At 36.9% G+C, this 17964-nt stretch overlaps 1 protein-coding gene across 1 annotated transcript in view; it reads right to left on the bottom strand.

Moving 5' to 3' along the window:
* Positions 1-157: 157 nt before the first annotated feature.
* LOC136344715 (frequenin-2) overlaps positions 158-17964 on the bottom strand; it is a 49492-nt gene continuing 31685 nt past the window's right edge. Inside the window, exons 3-7 of the mRNA XM_066292427.1 lie at positions 16613-16661; positions 16383-16472; positions 11588-11666; positions 3459-3547; positions 158-2505 (exon numbers count right to left, since the gene is read on the bottom strand). Of these exons, the coding sequence (XP_066148524.1) occupies positions 2341-2505; positions 3459-3547; positions 11588-11666; positions 16383-16472; positions 16613-16661 (472 nt within the window). The 3' untranslated portion in view covers positions 158-2340. The remainder of the gene's footprint in view (positions 2506-3458; positions 3548-11587; positions 11667-16382; positions 16473-16612; positions 16662-17964) is intronic.

Raw genomic sequence — 17964 nt, 5'->3', positions numbered from 1 at the left:
ATTGTGTGACATCTTCTCAAGAATGAATCAATTATAAATCATTTGACTTAGGCAGTGCGTTATTGATGGATCTTATTACATAATCATGGGACTCCCCTTTCTTCAAATAACCATTTTCTACTATTTTTTGTCTTTATAATAATTCCCAATAAAAAAATTGTATGTAACGTTAAAATTTTTATTAATATTTCTCGGTTTCATATTTTTGTACACTGATTTTATTATAAAACCAACTTAACGTATTACACTTTCAATTAGTATTTTGAACTTTATTAGCTGTTCTAAAATATGGCTGTCTACGCAATAATGCATATTTATTATATTTAATACATATTATAAATTGAATCGTTAACAAAATAAACACAAAGTATATCCTGCATCTCCTTGAAAACAGCAAATAAAAGACTACCACAGTTTTATTTAAATCGCTTATCAGACATAATATACAATGCGGACCAAAATTCCCCCACAGTAGAGTTATTCGATTAATTAGGTTTGTAGAACACTAATTGTCGAATTTTGAGCCACTTTGAATATCGACGAACATCAACAAATTTAAGACACACAGCATTTTTGTTATTGCGTTATATGATTGTACTTATCACAGAAAGTTAGAACTTAAAGGATAGCACATGCTCTAGATTCTAAAGTGAATGAAATACATCAAAGCCTTAATCAAATATTGGCAAGCACATACTTAACTTTTAAGGAAAATTATACACTGTGTGCAAATATATATTTCTTGTCAATGAGGAATGTTTTAATTGACTCGACACTGGTGGTATTTAATGTATAATATATATCATATCATATTTGTTAACTTGGTTTAGGCCCTCATAAAGCTTAAAAATCTGTTAAAATACTCCTATTCAGGTTCCAGAGGTACAGCTTTATTTAATCGCAAACCTGCTACTGATTGATGTTTATTCCTTTATTATTTATTAATATTTTTACGTTTAAAGTTTATTGAATCTGGTGATGAATGGCTGGCTGTATGTGGATCGATGAATACATATTTTATCGAATATTGTGAATCATCATTTTATACAGCCGAGGGTACATAAAACTGCTGTTTTTCTGGAGTAGAATAGATATATGGGACTATAATAACTTCAATAATAATCCAATTTATATACAAATTTATATATACAATTATGCTTAAATAATACCTCACTACATGTACGAGATTTTGAACTTGAAGCTTACAATATAATTCCTAATCAATTCCCTATTTGATTACTTTCGTGGCATGGAAATAACGTCTAAAATTTACAGCGTTTCCGCACGGAGAGTAAACTGCAAGATGGAGAAATGAGTACTTTACAATAATAGTAGGATAATGTTTTATATTGGGTATTAGGGAGTCACAGTTGCATAAAATATCTGAAGGTGTATGCAATAAATAGATGGCGCTACAAACGAGGCGGATTTGTATCTCCATCTATAGGTGCAGATATCAAGTTATCCGCACCAGTAGATCCAGGAATATAGAAAGTTTTTTTTTTTTGGTTTTAGTTATTTTCCCTTCAATAATTTAATACAACCATTTTCTCAACGAACACAGCATAAGCTATTGTTAAGCGATATCTTAATAATTTAGTCCGTCAGTAGCATAAACATAAAAAAGTGATTGTCTGCATGTTCATGCTCCAGTGCCGTATGCTTTGTTAGAGAAAGGTTGATTCCTATGTTATGTGTCAAGAAGAAGACAATTTTATTGGGTGTCAGACACCGAACAACCTGCCCGTGGCACAAAATTTGTTTTAAAAATACGCAACTGCACGTGCAACGACGTTTATTTACATTATATTTTTAAACTTTATTGCAATCTTTAACTCTTAGAATCTAGTAAAGCCACTGTATGCGCAGTCTTAATCCTAAACTGTGCGACTAAGAATAAATTTTTGTCATAAAAACTTTTCGCAAACTAGAAATAATTCTAGAAAATTACGCATACAGAGTGAAACATGTTAAAAACCTTTTATCAATGACTTGTAAGTAGGAAATCCATATATATCTCTTAATGAGGGTGGCATTTGCCGCTCACGTTCTATTTCTAGTTTGCAACACTTAAGCCGAAACGTGGCGAAAGGGCTCTTTATCACAATATAGACGAAGTCATCCTTTGGCATTTAAATTATCATATATTTCCTATATGTTTATCTAGTTAAAAATAACTTGTTAAAACAAACGCACCATTCCAACACAACAAAACTCTCAAAAGTCGGAGTTCAGCCCCCTAATACTTCTCGAACCGCCTCAAATTGACTCAACCTAAGTCCGTTATGTCTAACCGTTGCTACGTCATACTGGATCAGGCCTAATGCCATCTTCCTTATGCTATTCGGGCCCCAAAGTTAGCGCCTGCACGATGCGGGGATCGGCTTTAGAACCTTCTCTGAATTCCTCAAGGGTAAGCCTGTCATCGTGGTTCTTATCCATTTGATCGAAGATCTTGTCCACCCGCTTTTGAGGGGTGTTTTCGTCTTCCGAGGGTTGCTGGCCCTAAATAAAATAGTTCACGTATTAATCTGATAATCGATTTTATGTACGGATGGTGCTGAACAAGAACACTAAACAAAATGGCGCCGTGTGAAGAGAACGATATGTCCTTATTTGGGGATAAAGTTTCCCTGTTTTTAAGTCGTTACATAACCGAGAAATAAAATCTGCCTTCTGATCGACGGGATTTAAGTGTGTAGTGCAGTTCTGGTAATAACTTCATAAATGTAAGAATTTTGAAGAAAAAGTATGTAAGAATTCACTTTCTTGATATTCTGGTGGATAGAGAAAATGCGGAGAAAGCCTAAAATTCCGAATAAAAAAAAAATTCCATCCCAGGGTAGTTGGATTACAGAACACGAGAAGTCTTCGAAAATAAAAAAAATTTAATTTCCTTAAAAGAGGCCGAGTACCCCGAAATGTTCTACCCTACATTTCTAGTACCGTTTTATGTACAGAACCACTTCCTGAAGTTTGACTACGTACTTCAGGGACACTTTGCATATGTATGTGATTAACTTCAATAATGACGGGGTACCCCGTCGAATCTCCTAAGGTGAGAGACCTTGTATATATGTCAAAGGAGAGGGAGAATTAAATTAACACATTCTATTAATATCAAGTCTTCAATTTCTTGATAGAACACCTAAAGGAAAATTAGGTCATAAGGTTTTAACTGTAAATCCAGTTCAAATCGTTGCTGGTGACTTTGTTCAGTAAATAAGTTATCTTTTTCGTTTTGAAAAGTCATTAATTTTCAAACCCAATCAATAGAATTGCTGAATAGTCTAAACTTTGAATAGGAATTACGGCCAAAACTGTTTGGCCAAAGAGGCGGAACTGATAGCGTCAGTAGAAACGACCGAACAGGTTATGATACACTGGTATTTATTGCCATTGACTTCCTCCATAAACTCATAAAAATTCCACCTTTGTTTTTATTACTTCATACTCACCACCATTTGATAAATGGCATCGACAATGTTGTACATTTCATCCCTCGTGATGAATCCGTCGTTATCCACGTCATAAAGCCTGAAAGCCCCTGAAAATAAAATGCGATACTATTGTCAGGTAGCTGGTTTAATCTTCAGGACCCTTAAAATCCATATAAGTCTATTATAAGATCCGCAGCATAATTTAAGGTCTCCTAACGAGCCCTTAAGGGAGATTTAATGCCCGAAGTCACGTCCATGTTTTGCGTCATCTGTGATTTTGTTGAGATATATGGTAATTTTACTTCTTTGTATGATATTCGTATTGCTGAGGTTTAATTTTAGACGACGTGTTTGCTTCATTTCCTTCTTAGGGTGGTTTTTAACTAATTATAGCTCTCGAAATTAGAAAAGGGGATGATTAATGTTGAAAGCGTACAAAGGAGGGTTTAGCGAAAAGGAATTAGTTTGTACGTTTTCCTCCCATGAGGGATTGTGGATTTTAATTCTAAGCTAAAATTTTTGATGCTTCCTATGGCAGCTCACATAACGGTAAATAACTTTTGCCCTCAAGATTAATTTTGCCTATATAAATTCCCCAAGGTGCCTTTGGTTATTATTTGTCTTTGCTTATACTTATAGTGCCAGAGATATTATCGCTCCTGTTTTCTCCTAAGGGTGCAATAATGAAACACCATTCATTAACTAAGATAAATACTGTTTTCTGCGTTACTTGGAAAATAGAAAATACGAGACATCTACAGTCTTCACTTTATCAATCAGAAATGGATAAATTACTTGTCAATGTATTTAACTTTTTTAGCGAAAAATTCCACGGAGTTATTTGTCGCCTTCCCCAGTTCTATTAAAACCTCTTATAAATTGCCATTTTAAATTTTAATAAGGCGAAATTAAGTAATTCAAACTTAGCACGAACTTTCATCAATTCATAATAAATTCATGTTGCAATTATGAGGTAAAAATTAACAATAAGCTCGAGAAAATTAAATACCTACAAGTTCCTTTTTAGTGTTTCCTTGCTTCAACCAGGTTTAATTTTATCTGCCAGTAATGCCATCTACTCATCTTTTACTATTTTTCTCCTGTGGTTCGATGGCGGAATGGTAAAAATTGGGGCAATTAGCAATTTCCGGAAATTAAATTTCTAATACACCAATTTGTCTAGAAACCAAGGGTATCCTATTTTACTAAGTAGCAGCATAAACCTCAAAAGTTCAAGTCAAACTAAATTGAGTTGTCGCTGCTTATCAATCAATCTATCCAAAAATGGGTCAGTTTTTTTTCTCAACAGATTTGCCTACGAATTTCCGTTTTATAATTTTGGTATTCACTTTTGGTGAATGTTTCAGAAAATCTAATTAGAAAACAGGACCGTATCAAGCGACTACACATAGCAAATCAACTTCACGCGCTTTGAAGGCCGATTTGAAACACAGATATCACACACAGCTAGAGATGCTCTCTGCATCTTTTCCGCCCATAAATTCCCGTTTAATCTGTTCGTGAAATTTATAGGCAAATCGCTCCTAAAGCTATCTTTACCTCGATAAACGATTAAAATTCCAAAGTTAAATCGTATTTCAAAGCTGAAATTTGGATGACAGTCAAAATCGGCAAAATATAGTGAAATCAGCGAGATGCCTTTTTTGACTGGAAAATGTTGATGTTATGGAAATAAATCAATTATGTGGAGCATTGTAGTATGGATTTGAGTACTGCTTGAATAAAGATGTATAAAAACTGCTATGAAATGATGACAAGACGGACATTTAGAGATTCTCGAGGAGATATTTTGCAAGAAACAGTCCAAAGCGGTAAATTATTTTTTTCTCTGCGTGCGTCAAACTTTTCATGGAAATACTGCGGACAAACCTAAAGATGACGTTTTTTTATGTAAATTTCCACGCAAACCTTATGAAATATTAATGCCGGCTTTGTGGAGCTATTCTTCGTACTTTGTTATGTGTATTCAGCCACGCACAACCCAAATTGAATCCGAATAAAATGCTCGTTTCAGTCGGTGAAGTACCGACTCGCATAACGATGTTAATGCCGCAAGAGTGACGCAATATTAGAAGACTCTTATTCATAGTCGGGCCATAAGTTAAACCAAACCAGGGGCCAGCAATATGCGACCCAGTTGGCGAAGTTGGGACGAAATTGAAAGATCTTCCTGTGATAAATCTTTGTCTATTTCCTGGTGCAATAAATTCGCTGCAGGTTAATCCGGAAATTAAAGCGCCGAATCGTTGGTGTGAGGTTAAAAACGTTCGGAGTAATTTTTGTTCGTACAGAACCGATTAAGAGTTTGATCACTTCTGTGGAAGTCCCGGATAGCGCAAGTGAGTGAGCTGAATGGGAAGTTCTCTTCCTTAGTTTAATTTAAGCGGCAGTAGTTTTAGGAGCATAAGTCAGATGGCTGACAATGGTTAATTTTATTCGTGCAAGCACGGAAATGTTCATGTATAAGACCTTTTGTCTGAGCTTCTGGAAATCACTTTATTCTCTCTACAAAGTTTCATTAAAAATAAGCAAAACCGACAACGTTTGACAACAAGCACGACCATTGAAGGCCTGCGAATTACGTCACGACATTGAGGCCGGCGTGTTGCTTCACGGTGAGACAAAAGAATGGTGCTATGTTGCCATTTTTTCTACGGCCGAGTTCTGGACAATTTGGTAAAGATTTTAAAGTCGTTATGACGTTCTGAATATACGTACGTATAAGTTAAATTCAAAAAGAGTTAAATCTTCATCATCTAGAAGTTTGCGTGTTCGCTATGTGTAATGTCAGGCATTACAAAATTTGGAAGTGTTCTCGATTTAACGTTCATTTATTTGTTCGACCAAGCTTAATAGCGCCTATTTGCTGTTTTATTAAGGGCACTTAAGCTTGAGCAAAGACAAATTTACTATACAGCCGTAAAAACCAACTTAAAAGCGTAAGAATGGAGTCTATATATCCACAAACATAGCATATTGACGCTAGAAGTTTAATGACACTTGAAAGAACTTTGTTTCAAGAAAACTTTTTGAATAGCCTTTGTCCGAAATATTTTTTTCTGGCTTTTTTCCTTTGACATATCGTAAAAAACGGCACCCTTAATGACTCCAAAATAAAAAAAAAAACAAGGGGGATTCAACTGATTGAGTGAAAAGCAATTACGCTTAGCTCAAACCAAGTAAAATACTGCAGCGGAATTAATTACTGGTGTTAAGTTAATCGTTTAATGATGGATGTTGCCAATATAGGGCAGGCAAGGGATTGGAAAATAGATTTTGAACCACGTTCTCTTGCCCTTAATTTTAGCTCCTTAAATAAGTGTATTTGGTCAACGTTATTGTTACTGGTGCAGGGGCATTACTTCTGGCCGCCGGCACATAATGGTGCTATGGCTACTCTTGGTTAAATATGAATATGAATACAGAGTTCTGCATTCAGTCAGCTCAGGTTAGTCAAAAAAAAAATTAAAACATTGTCCATTCGTGACTTCAAGGTTGTGATCACGTAACCGATTGGTGGTGGCGTCTGCAAAACTTATGTTTATATTTATAAGAAAACGGCAGTTGAGGTTAATTATGAACATTCAAAATTACTCTAATTTAACGACTTGAGTTAGAGAGGCCCATCTCTGTCAGGTCAGTCAACTAACGAAGCAATAAAAGTTCATTAATGTAAAATTTTGCTATATTTTATCGAATTGTTATCCAACCTAATTGTCTCGATGTCTTAACAATTGCCTTCGCCATTTTGACAACAATTTTTTCAAACCTCTCAGACTGATGCTCCTTCATTATTAATGCCAAAAAGGATTTAGAACTTTATGTATTGTCTAGTGAGTAATGGCTATAATGGAATTTTACCGCTCTCTGAGGTAAAGTACGTGAGAATCTTCTTACAAAACCTCCCTTTCCAAGTGAAACTTTTCCAGCTACAATGATGTATCAAGTTGATGGACAGTGGCAATCCCTAAAGAGACGCCTCGTGATACTTTCTCTCTCGCATCAACCAAATCTACCAGAAAGAGAAACGAGAATATCTGAAACCGTTCGAAAACACGGAAGTTGAAATACTTTCCGTAAATTTGACGGCATGTTTACATGGAAATAAATATTTTTGGAGAAAGGGGAGATAACAATGTTTATTAGGGAGAAATGAAAGTAATTATAGGGACCCTTCTCGAGGTTCCTAAATAGTCAAGTTTACTCAATTAATTTTAGAGGTTTTTTCGGAATTATTCGTGCATTTCCCATTTTCGGTGCGATGAAAGATAGATTTTATCGCCTTGCTTTTGTATTAATTCGTGGCGGTCTCTAAAATCGCCTTGGGGGACTATATTTAGACCTACGCATGCAAAATCGATTTAGGGTGAAATTAATAATCCTCCGCATAATCCCTTTTTTAAGGGATAATTTTCTATGGCAATTTTCCAGCGATTTGATGCGCCAATTACGGGCTGACAACCCGGTTCTGAGGTCTGATTGCTTTGTATCAAAACAAGACAACACAATGGAAAAGGCACAATAGAGGCAATCAAACAGTCCGATTCAGTGATTCGAACAGAGATCATCGCATGATTATTATTTCATTTTGTCCTATTTTTTAAAACCGCCGAGTGGCACCCTTTCGCCCAAAGAATCAATCTTCGCATTAGCGATGGGTTTTTCAATGTTTTCTCCACCGTTCGGTGACTTTAATGTGTATATTTGGTGAATGGGGTCGAAATCAGCAATTTCTTTAAGGCTTTAAAAGATAAGAGCCTTGGTGGACTGAAATTTATTGGATTGCATTACTTGCAATAAGTTTCGAAACGGTTTGATTTATGCGCTCGGCGAAAGAATATTATAGATAATGGATTTGTGATCCCTATCCCTTATTTATACGGAAAAGCGTAGAGTTTTTCGTTCATCAGATCTGGGTGATAAAGCATAAAACACTAATTTCGGCCTTCTACGACACACCAGAAAATAGGACGTTATCAACCTTTATTCCGGCAATGAACCTAAAACTGATACGTTGTAAACACGAACCTACATAAACAAGTTTAAACACTACATTTCCTGAAAAATCTTAACGGATCTCATATTTTACTTCTTTCCAGCTTAAGATGCCTGATCCACAAAGCGAAATCCATTCGAAATAAATTGGTATGAGGCACACAGATAGTGGTGTTTTAATCCGCTTTCCTCTTGACCCAACTTTGACCCAACTCATCTTTAAAACCATAAAAACTGGAAAATATAAGTTCCAGAGAGTTTTATTTGCATTCCAAACACAAATATTATTATATTATCTCTTTCTGGTCGAGCTGAAGGGATTTTATGTGAACGGGCGAGGTTGTTGTGATATAATCACATTTTTTGCACCTGGGCCGACGTTTTTACGACGAGTTACGTGAGTCTTATGCGTGAATTGCGCGTGTCGTCTAACTTGAGAGAACTCAAAGCGTAACAGGATGGATTGATTGACAACATCAATTAATGATGTTCTAATTAAACGACTCCCAGGAGTTTAATTTGCCCCATAAACTTCGCGGAGAACTTGGGCCAAACTTCGCTTAGGAGCCCAACTCCGCGGTTAAGTTGCGCGAGACAGGATGTAAAGTCTGTAAATTAAACAAGAATAGTCTTGATGCAAGCAAGTAAAGATTTGGCATAATCAAGTTAATTGGCTTTGCTTTATCATTTACTTAAGCACTTTAATTTCCATTTTTCCTCCGCAAACCAAATAAATTTCCCTGAAGTGGGCGACATTCGTTTTAATCCTTTTCGGTCTCTACCTCTCGATCGGGAAACCGGATGAAATTTAAAGCCCTTTGCGAGTTTTATTTGCATTTAGAATTTAAATATTGCCGTTTTCCGTATGGCCCAAAGGGAGTTTAGGGACGATAAGAGCTTTTCAACAGCAAAGGTAATGGCCAGGAGCTTCAATTACGCATTCGGCTATTAAAGCTCCGATTCAATGATCGATTAAAGCTCAATAAACAATTAGGGCGGAAATAATGTTGAGTCGTCGAAGGAAGATTGCTCATGGGGCTCGGGTTTCACGACGAAATATTACTGCGGAAGTTTCAAATTGCCAAGGTGACGAGACAGTTTGCAAAGTTGGCAATATCGATTCGGTGACTTTAGGATTATTGAATTTTGCCGTTTACCTAAAACTAAATTGGCCAAAGTGCCACCTAGGGATGCTCCTTGCAAGTAAATTCAAGCAAAATGCATTTAATGTCGGAAAAAAACTATCACTCTATTATTATTTTGATTTATTACCAACCAACACTCGTCATTCATCCTCTTTTCGTGTGCTAAGATGAAAATGTAGAGCAGCCTAAGTTGGAAAACTGGAAGAAATCTAGCAAAGTTCGGCAACATCGCATAACCCTCGAACGCCCACCGTTGACTTCCCGGCATACAGACCTTGCATTTTTTGCGAAAAAAAAAGAACACTGCGTCGTTGCCATTTCCTAATAAGTCACTTTGTGACTCACATAGGCCCGAGGCTTTCGCAACGTGGAGCGGAAAGTGGTCAAAAGCGGCAGACAACGAAAATATCTGTGCTTTTAGGTATTCTCCCCCGCATGTCAACGCAGCCTAATTAAGCAGTTGAACTCGAATCAGCCATTAGACAGTTCCTCAATTAAGTCGATTCTGTTTCAGTCTTTCTCTTGCCATAACAGTTTAAAAAATTAGCAATTCGTAAACTCATAATTAACCTGAGATGACCCGATTTGATAAGAATGCCTGTTACTGACCCGGACTAATTTCGTGAGAGGAAAAATCGGAAAGGGAGAAGAGTAGGGAGAAATCCTACAAGGCACTTTGGCACTATTGCATAACCCTCACTGCAGAGCCAATAACTTGCGTCACAACATGGCGCCATAATGCTTTTAAGAAAACAAAAGAACGATGCCATGTTGTCATTTCCTACTTTGTCAATATTTGACTATTGACTTTATTATTTATGACCTTTAAGGTTATATCTTTTTTCATTGAATGATTTTGTATTATACCCACCGGAACAACTTCCCTTTGCGTACTCGGATTCATCATCTCGCTTCCGCCCCCATGGTCACCACGCGATTTATAAAATTTAACCGCAAATCGTGGAATTTTCACTCTCGACATTTTCAATGGGTTTTCAGTGTTTTCTCCACAGCACTAAACTTTTTGGCATTATAATGCGGTAAGCGTACGAGGAGCCAAGCCAAATTTGAAAACTCCGCTCCCTAATCCCTCTACGTATTCGAATATCAAATGGACAACGGGTTTTCTCTCCTCCGCCAACTAAAGGACAATCTAACGAACCGAAAGGTGATTTTGTTCTAATAGCCTTTGTTGACCGCAAACGAGGGTCCCCTCCGATGCTGGGGGAGTAAAGGAACCTGAATTCGCAGGGGATACAAACGGCAAAATAATTACCCCGACCTATCCTGAAATATGGCCGTTATATTTTGCTCGTTATCAGGGAAAAGAAGAGCGAAAAAATTCCAAATCAGATCGTTGGGTTTTTGATTAAAACGTCTGAGAATCGTGTAATTTATTATTCTTCCAGATCTCTCGATGCGAAAGTTTTTAATTAGTTTTTGTCCTCTGGGTGTATGTTGGTTTTGGATGGATCCTCTGTGGGCGGGTCCTGAATTTTATTTCTGGGGTTAGTCATTCACCGTGCACTTAGCTAAATAAAATACTACGTGCGCCAAACTTGCCTAATCATCATACTTTTTGTTTATCGATGCCACCATCGAAGTCCTCTCTTTCGCTGAAGACTTCAATGACAATATTGACTTTTGAAAGCGTGGAAAAATTCAAATTTAAAAGCTCACTTCGAAATGGGGGCAATTGATGCACTATATACGCCACGGTCTACATGCAAATATCGCTCTGAGTGCCATGCAACTGCCTAACGAATAGATTCACGACGCATATTACAACGTTATACTCGATATTAGTTTTTTCTGAAATCAAATTTTGCTCGGAGCCATCGCACAAGTTCCCCTGCTGATTCAATTAAGGGCCACTCATAAAAGCAATTTTCGCTTTCATTCATCATTTTTAAATATCTGCATCGGGCAGGGTCTGCATGATTTATTTACTGATATTCGGCAAGAAAATTATTTTAAGGTACTTACAGTGGAGCTTTTCGTCTAAATTTCCTCTTGACGTCACTGACAGGGCCCTTATGAATTCCTCAAATTCTATCGATCCGTCCTGAAAAATGAGAAAATGCAGTACACGTACTTATTTTTCGGGTAATAAACATTCCGATCATTTAACTTTTAAAAGTCCACTAAATCTTACATATAAAAGCACTGAAACGCTTTCAACGTGAAGATTGCACGATAAGGGTAAATGCGGGGTAAAAATTCTCATTCCGGCAATTGTTTCCATTTCAGGAAGTGCCGCTACGTGAATTAATAATTAAGAAATAAAAATTCGACCGTGGAAACTCATTAATATACATGAGAAGTTTATATGTATTTATGCAGGTCCATTCGGGAGACTTTCGATACTGGTTTAAACCCACATCTTATGAATATTTTGGCCTACATCAAAAAGCTGTTATTATTTAATGAAACTTTTAAAATAATTGCATAACTGTTCATTGGTCGAGATTTAATGCATAGACTCGTGAAATTGTCACGCTTGTGAGCTCTTCTTCAGTATGCCAAGATCACTTCTCAGTCTCGCTCTGCAAAACAGCGTCTGTAGATGAGAGGGGTGTGACGGTTCACACCTATTTCGTTAGTTTTCTCTAGGAGGTATTACCTGTTCACAAATTGTAGGATTTCTCGTACATAATTGCCAATTTTGTATGAAAATTGAAGACCGAACTTTCAAATTGAATCACCCCGCTATCGAGTGGAAATCGTTTAAAACGAAGTAAATTTTTTACTCCAGAAATACCTTTTTAAATTTCTCCTCTTTCAGAGACAAAATGTCGCATTTAGCAATTGACTGTAACTCAATTTCGAAAAATCGACGGTAATTTTTTCTGTAATGCTTTGTTAGGCCTTTTCCGAACGGTCCAATTTATATCTCACCCTCGTTCCTCCCATAACACTGCACTCATGGATAAATCACGTATTTCACTGTAGGTAGTTGATTTGTAGGACTATTAAAACCGCAAATGATAAATAATAAGCTCTGTTCCGGTAGAAACGAGATTCAATTCGCGTTCAGTAACAAATAATTGGAAAAATGCTGATCAGGGTAACGCGTGTATTTCTACCGTCGGAAATCGATAAGATTCTGTGTTGAAATGGACCTTCAGTTGCGAAACTAATTTTTGATCCCTTTCGAAAAGATAACAAAAAATTTGAGTCATAAATAACGCGAGAAACAATATTTAAAAAGAATTTTAATAATCCCCTTCTGGAAAAAAGAATGATGTATAACCATCCAAAAGCAATAAATCCAGAGGTTGGACGTTTGTCCCAAGTTTTTTTTCGAGGAGAATACTTTTACGACTCTTGTTTTAATGCGTTAAAAGCTCAGAAATATAATCCAAAGCTGGAGTACTGGGGGAAGTTTAATTGCCCCAAAGATCGAATAATAAATTTGAAGCGGCTAATTTTTTCCATACCTCGACAGACTGTACATACCGTACAGGGTGTCGAGCACCTTTAGATTTTTTTGTTGCTTTTGTTGAGGTCCGGAATAAGGGAAGTCGGTACAGGTATGAGACATGCCTGGGGACGATTAATAAAAATCTTTAACCATTTTTTTCTCGGCCAACATCAATTGAAATACTCCCTCAATACAGAACAAAACGATTTTTTTCAATACCTTTAAGGCAATTTTAAATGAGAATCGGCCGGAATACTTAACCCATTAGCGCCCAGTGATCTATATATAGATCACAAGAAATAAACAACCTTTATGACATAAATTTGTTTATGAAAACAATTTTTATTGGGACATAAGGTTAGCTTATGCAGGTGGTTAAGTATGCAGCGAGAACTGCATTCGTACGATGGTCTTCAGTTAGCGTTTTGTGACAAATATAATGTTACCTTGTGTACTCTTTGCTTTCCTAATTGGCACAATAAATAGACCTGTACTTACAGTTTATTTAGTTTTTGTATTTTTTCTATTAAATAGTTTTTGTATTTTTTTTTAAATAGTTTTTGTAAAAAATAAAATTTATGAATTTAACGCCTAAATAATTTGACCAAAAATATTAGGGGTACAAATAAGTTTCCGCCGTTTAACAAAGCATGGTCCCACCAGAAGGTTATGCTGAAATTGCTAGATGTAAATCTTACTATCGCAAGTTTGATCAACTAGTAACAACATTTCCTAGAAGTATTAGTGGTTTCGTATCAGCATCACATTTTTTTTTCTTGCAAAAATGTCAAGTTTTGTGCCGAATAAGCGTCATTTGCGGGAACTTTTGATTTACTTCTTTAATTTGAAGAAATCTGCAGCTGAGGCGCATCGATTGCTTGTAGAAGCATATGGTGAGGCTGCTTTGAGTGAGAGAAGTTGTCGTGAGTGGTTTCACAAGTTTAAAAACGGTGAGTTTAACGTGGAAGACAAAGGACGCAGTGGAAGGCCGAAAACGTACGAAGATACGGAATTGGAAGTGTTATTGGAGGAAGATTCGTCTCAAACACAAAAAGAACTTGCACTTACATTAGAAGTGACGCAACAAGCAATTTCACATCGTTTAAAAATGTTGGGAATGATTCAAAAACAAGGGAATTGGGTTCCTTATGAACTGAAACCCAGAGACGTCGAACGCCGATTTTGCATGAGTGAAATGCTGCTTGCCAGGCATAAAACAAAGGGTTTTTTGCATCGTGTAGTCACTGGGGATGAAAAATGGATCCATTATGATAACCCAAAGAAGAAGAAATCATGGGGTCCACCTGGCCATGTTTCAACATCAGTAGCCAAATCAAATATTCATGGAAAAAAACTCATGTTGTGTATTTGGTGGGATCAACTTGGTGTTGTATATTATGAGTTGCTCAAATCGAACGAAACTATTACTGGAACTTCCTACCGAACACAATTAATGAGATTGAGCCGAGCACTCAAGGAAAAACGCGCTCATTACTACTCTAGACATGACAAGATTATTCTCCTACATGATAATGCTCGTCCGCATGTTGCGGCACCGGTTAAAACCTATTTGGAAACACTTAATTGGGGAGTCCTACCCCACCCGCCATATTCACCAGACCTTGCCCCATCCGACTACCACTTGTTTCGATCAATGGCATACGGTCTGTCTGAGCAGCGCTTTACATCATATGAAGATACCAAAAATTGGGTCGATTCATGGATAGCTTCAAAAGATGAAGAGTTTTTTCGCCGTGGTATCCGAATGCTGCCAGAAAGATGGGAAAAAGTAGTGGCCGTTGATGGGCAATACTTTGAATAAAACGTAATATCCCGTTCTTTCACAATTAATTCCAATTTTTTTATAGAAAACGGCGGAAACTTATTTGTACCCCTAATAAAATTAAAAAGTATACGGCACATCCCAGTGATCTATATATAGATCACCTTTTTTCAAAAAAACCGCTGAAAAAAAAGATACATATCAAGATGAATTTTCAAATATGATGCTAAAAGACTAAATCGTGAAGAAAGCAGGACATTTTTTCACGACAAAATAATTTGGGCGCTAATGAGTTAACTAAAAACGAAAAAAAAAGAGAATTGGCAAAATAGGAATATTTCGCCAGGGAGGCGGGACCTCTGCACACATTGTATAAGCCGTATAAGACGAACATACTTCACGATACGGACTTGCTAATTTCTTTAGAAATTCTGAAATGTGTTTCATATAACTTTTTCCTGGCTACTAAATGTCAGCAAGTTCTTTTAATGTTTGCAAAATCATCCATTAACGATCTCATTAATGTATGATTATTACTGGTTCGATGCGGCCGACCACTCCATGGCTGCTTGCATTGTGATCAAGCCAGAACGCCTATTCTTGATACGTGATCCACTTAGAGTAAGTAGGCTTTTAAATTTTAAGTAGAAATGTTGTACTTTTTTGGTTTTTTCCCATGAACTCGACGGAAAAACGGTGTAACTAGGACGTATATTAATGGACGGTAAATGGTCTCGCTTTTATTATATTAATGCGATCGTCAGGCTAATGCATTAAACAGTCTGCCTTATTTACAGGATTGCTCCTTAAATTAATATTAATTTAATAGAAAGTATCTGTGTAATATTGAAATGGTTTCAGCATTGTTGATTGTATCGAAGTAACCGGCATAATTCAGGTGAAATAATAATCCAACCTCTCTCAGTTGACTCACTTTGAGACTGAGTCGATATCCAGCTCCATTTGGTTTTTCCTCCCACGATTAAAGGCTGTTTGGTTCGAATATATGCCTGCTATGCTAAATGCGGCCCTTGTTGCCGCTTGCGGAGCTCGAAAGAACGTCCTCAAATCATTATTGAAAAATTTTGAGAATGACCCAAATCTACGGTCGACACGTTGGCGATTAAACACACGAGATTGCGGTTTCATTTCCGCCGCTATCCCGAGAACGGACCAACCATTAAATCTTTATGGGGCACCTAATTCTCATCACTTAATGGCGTTATCTCAATTCAACAAGTACATTATCCAATAAAAATCCCTGATTTCACACAAATTATAAGGATAAATTTTGAGTCCGCGTTTGTTTGGTGATAAAATTTCATTCTCTTTCAGGTAAGCCCAGAGTAGATAAGCCCCTTTAATTTCTTCCAGGGGAGTAAAATTAACATTTAACCCAGTAGACTTCCTGCTCTTGATACTTGAACTGTTCTATTAAACTGGGAATACGAGCCCGGAATTTTCCCGTAAAGACAAAGAGAGACGCCTAAGAAACTTTGTGCAGGGTAAATAAAACTCCTTAATTACCAAATGAGAGGGCAAATAGGACATTCTCACGTAAGTTCAATACTTACGTTATTTTCGTCAAAAACTCGGAACACCAGAGAGGCGAACTTGGAGGGATCTCCTTGTGGAAAGAACTGTTTGTATATTTTTATGAATCCCTGAAACAAAGTTTCGGTTAGATATCAACCCGGAATCAGATGCAATTTATTTAAATCTTGTCCTAGGAGACCGAAGTAGCACTGCAGTCTGTACAAAACAAAATTTATATGGAAATCTTCGAAACATGCGGCTTACTCACCTGCTCGGTCAGTAGCCCATTGGGACAATCCTTCAGGAACCCCTTGTGCCTGCAACAAATTATAGAGTCAAGGCCCTGAGTGGTACTTTGGAATTAAAAAAAAAAAAAAACAGTTTAAATCCCAGCAGCATTATTTAGTTTTCCTTTTTTTGGAAATTTTTCTGGATGTGTAAAGCAGAATTTCCTGCGAACGTGAATTAATCACGCTTTCGTCCAGGACTAGTCCAACCCTTCATTATCCCGGCATTATCTCTTAATCTATCCCTGTTTCAGCCTCATTTTACATGTCATTTCTCGGCTTAAGTATCGTAATTATCGCTCAGCTCATCGGGAGTGGGATTTCAGTGTTTTTTTCCGGTGGCAGTTGGATTTTCTTCCTTAAAAATTACACTTCCTCAGAACAACGGAAACAACGTCCCCATTGCTGTTCTTGAACCGTCTATAAAACGTCCCGGTTTATTAGGCACAAAATTTTATGCTCTCATAAACGATCCTAATTGTGGCACATTTCCAGTGTTACTGCTATTCGCAAATTAACATTTCCAGCCCTTTTCCGACTGTTGATTTAGTAATTTTTCCGCAACCATCCAGATGGACTTGCCGGGATTTGTCTCCCGAAATGCGAATGTACACCCATTTTCATACGAAATTCACCACCCATTAGCAATATTATTTAAGTCTTCTATAATAATTTTGGCAAATGCGTTATAACACAGTATCAACCGATCAGAGTTTTAGTGAAACAAAACATTTATTAATTAAAAAGTTAATAACGAGTGACATCTCTTCGATGCATGTTTAGCAACAAATGATCAATATCCTCCTGGGGTATTTCGTTTCATGCTACTCCAAGGTGGTGTCGAAGGTCGTCAATATTGTTTCGACTTCTCTGCAAATTTCAAAGACGTCACTCATCATGTCCTAAAGATGTTCGATAGGTGATAGGTCTGGTGGCCGTGCAGGCCAAGGCGACGTTTCCAATTGTGCTTGTTCCAGGTACCTTCCAGTAATGTTCGCAGTATGCGGCTTTGCATTATCCTGTTGGAAACATCGATCGATTGCAAACAAAAACCATTGGCGTTCATTCTTTTTTTACTGAAACTTCGATCATTTAACACTATATTATCAAGCATTGTTTTGCCAAAATTACAAGGCTTAATTAACATTATTATTGGGCGGTGCATTTCATGTGAAACTGAGTATATATGGAGCATATGGGACACATTGCACGGGCATACATCATGAGACCGATAATTGTTTGAAAATCATCATGAGAGTTTTAAAATAAAATACACATCGGGACGGTGGTTTCTAAATATGAATTATCGTATTTGGGTTTTGGTGCTTTGTTG

The sequence above is a fragment of the Euwallacea fornicatus genome, chromosome 17 (genome assembly GCF_040115645.1).
Source record: "Euwallacea fornicatus isolate EFF26 chromosome 17, ASM4011564v1, whole genome shotgun sequence".
Classification (NCBI taxonomy): Eukaryota; Metazoa; Arthropoda; class Insecta; order Coleoptera; family Curculionidae; genus Euwallacea; species Euwallacea fornicatus.
The sequence above is the reverse complement of the archived record's forward strand: the minus strand, read 5'-3'. Positions and strand labels throughout refer to the sequence as shown.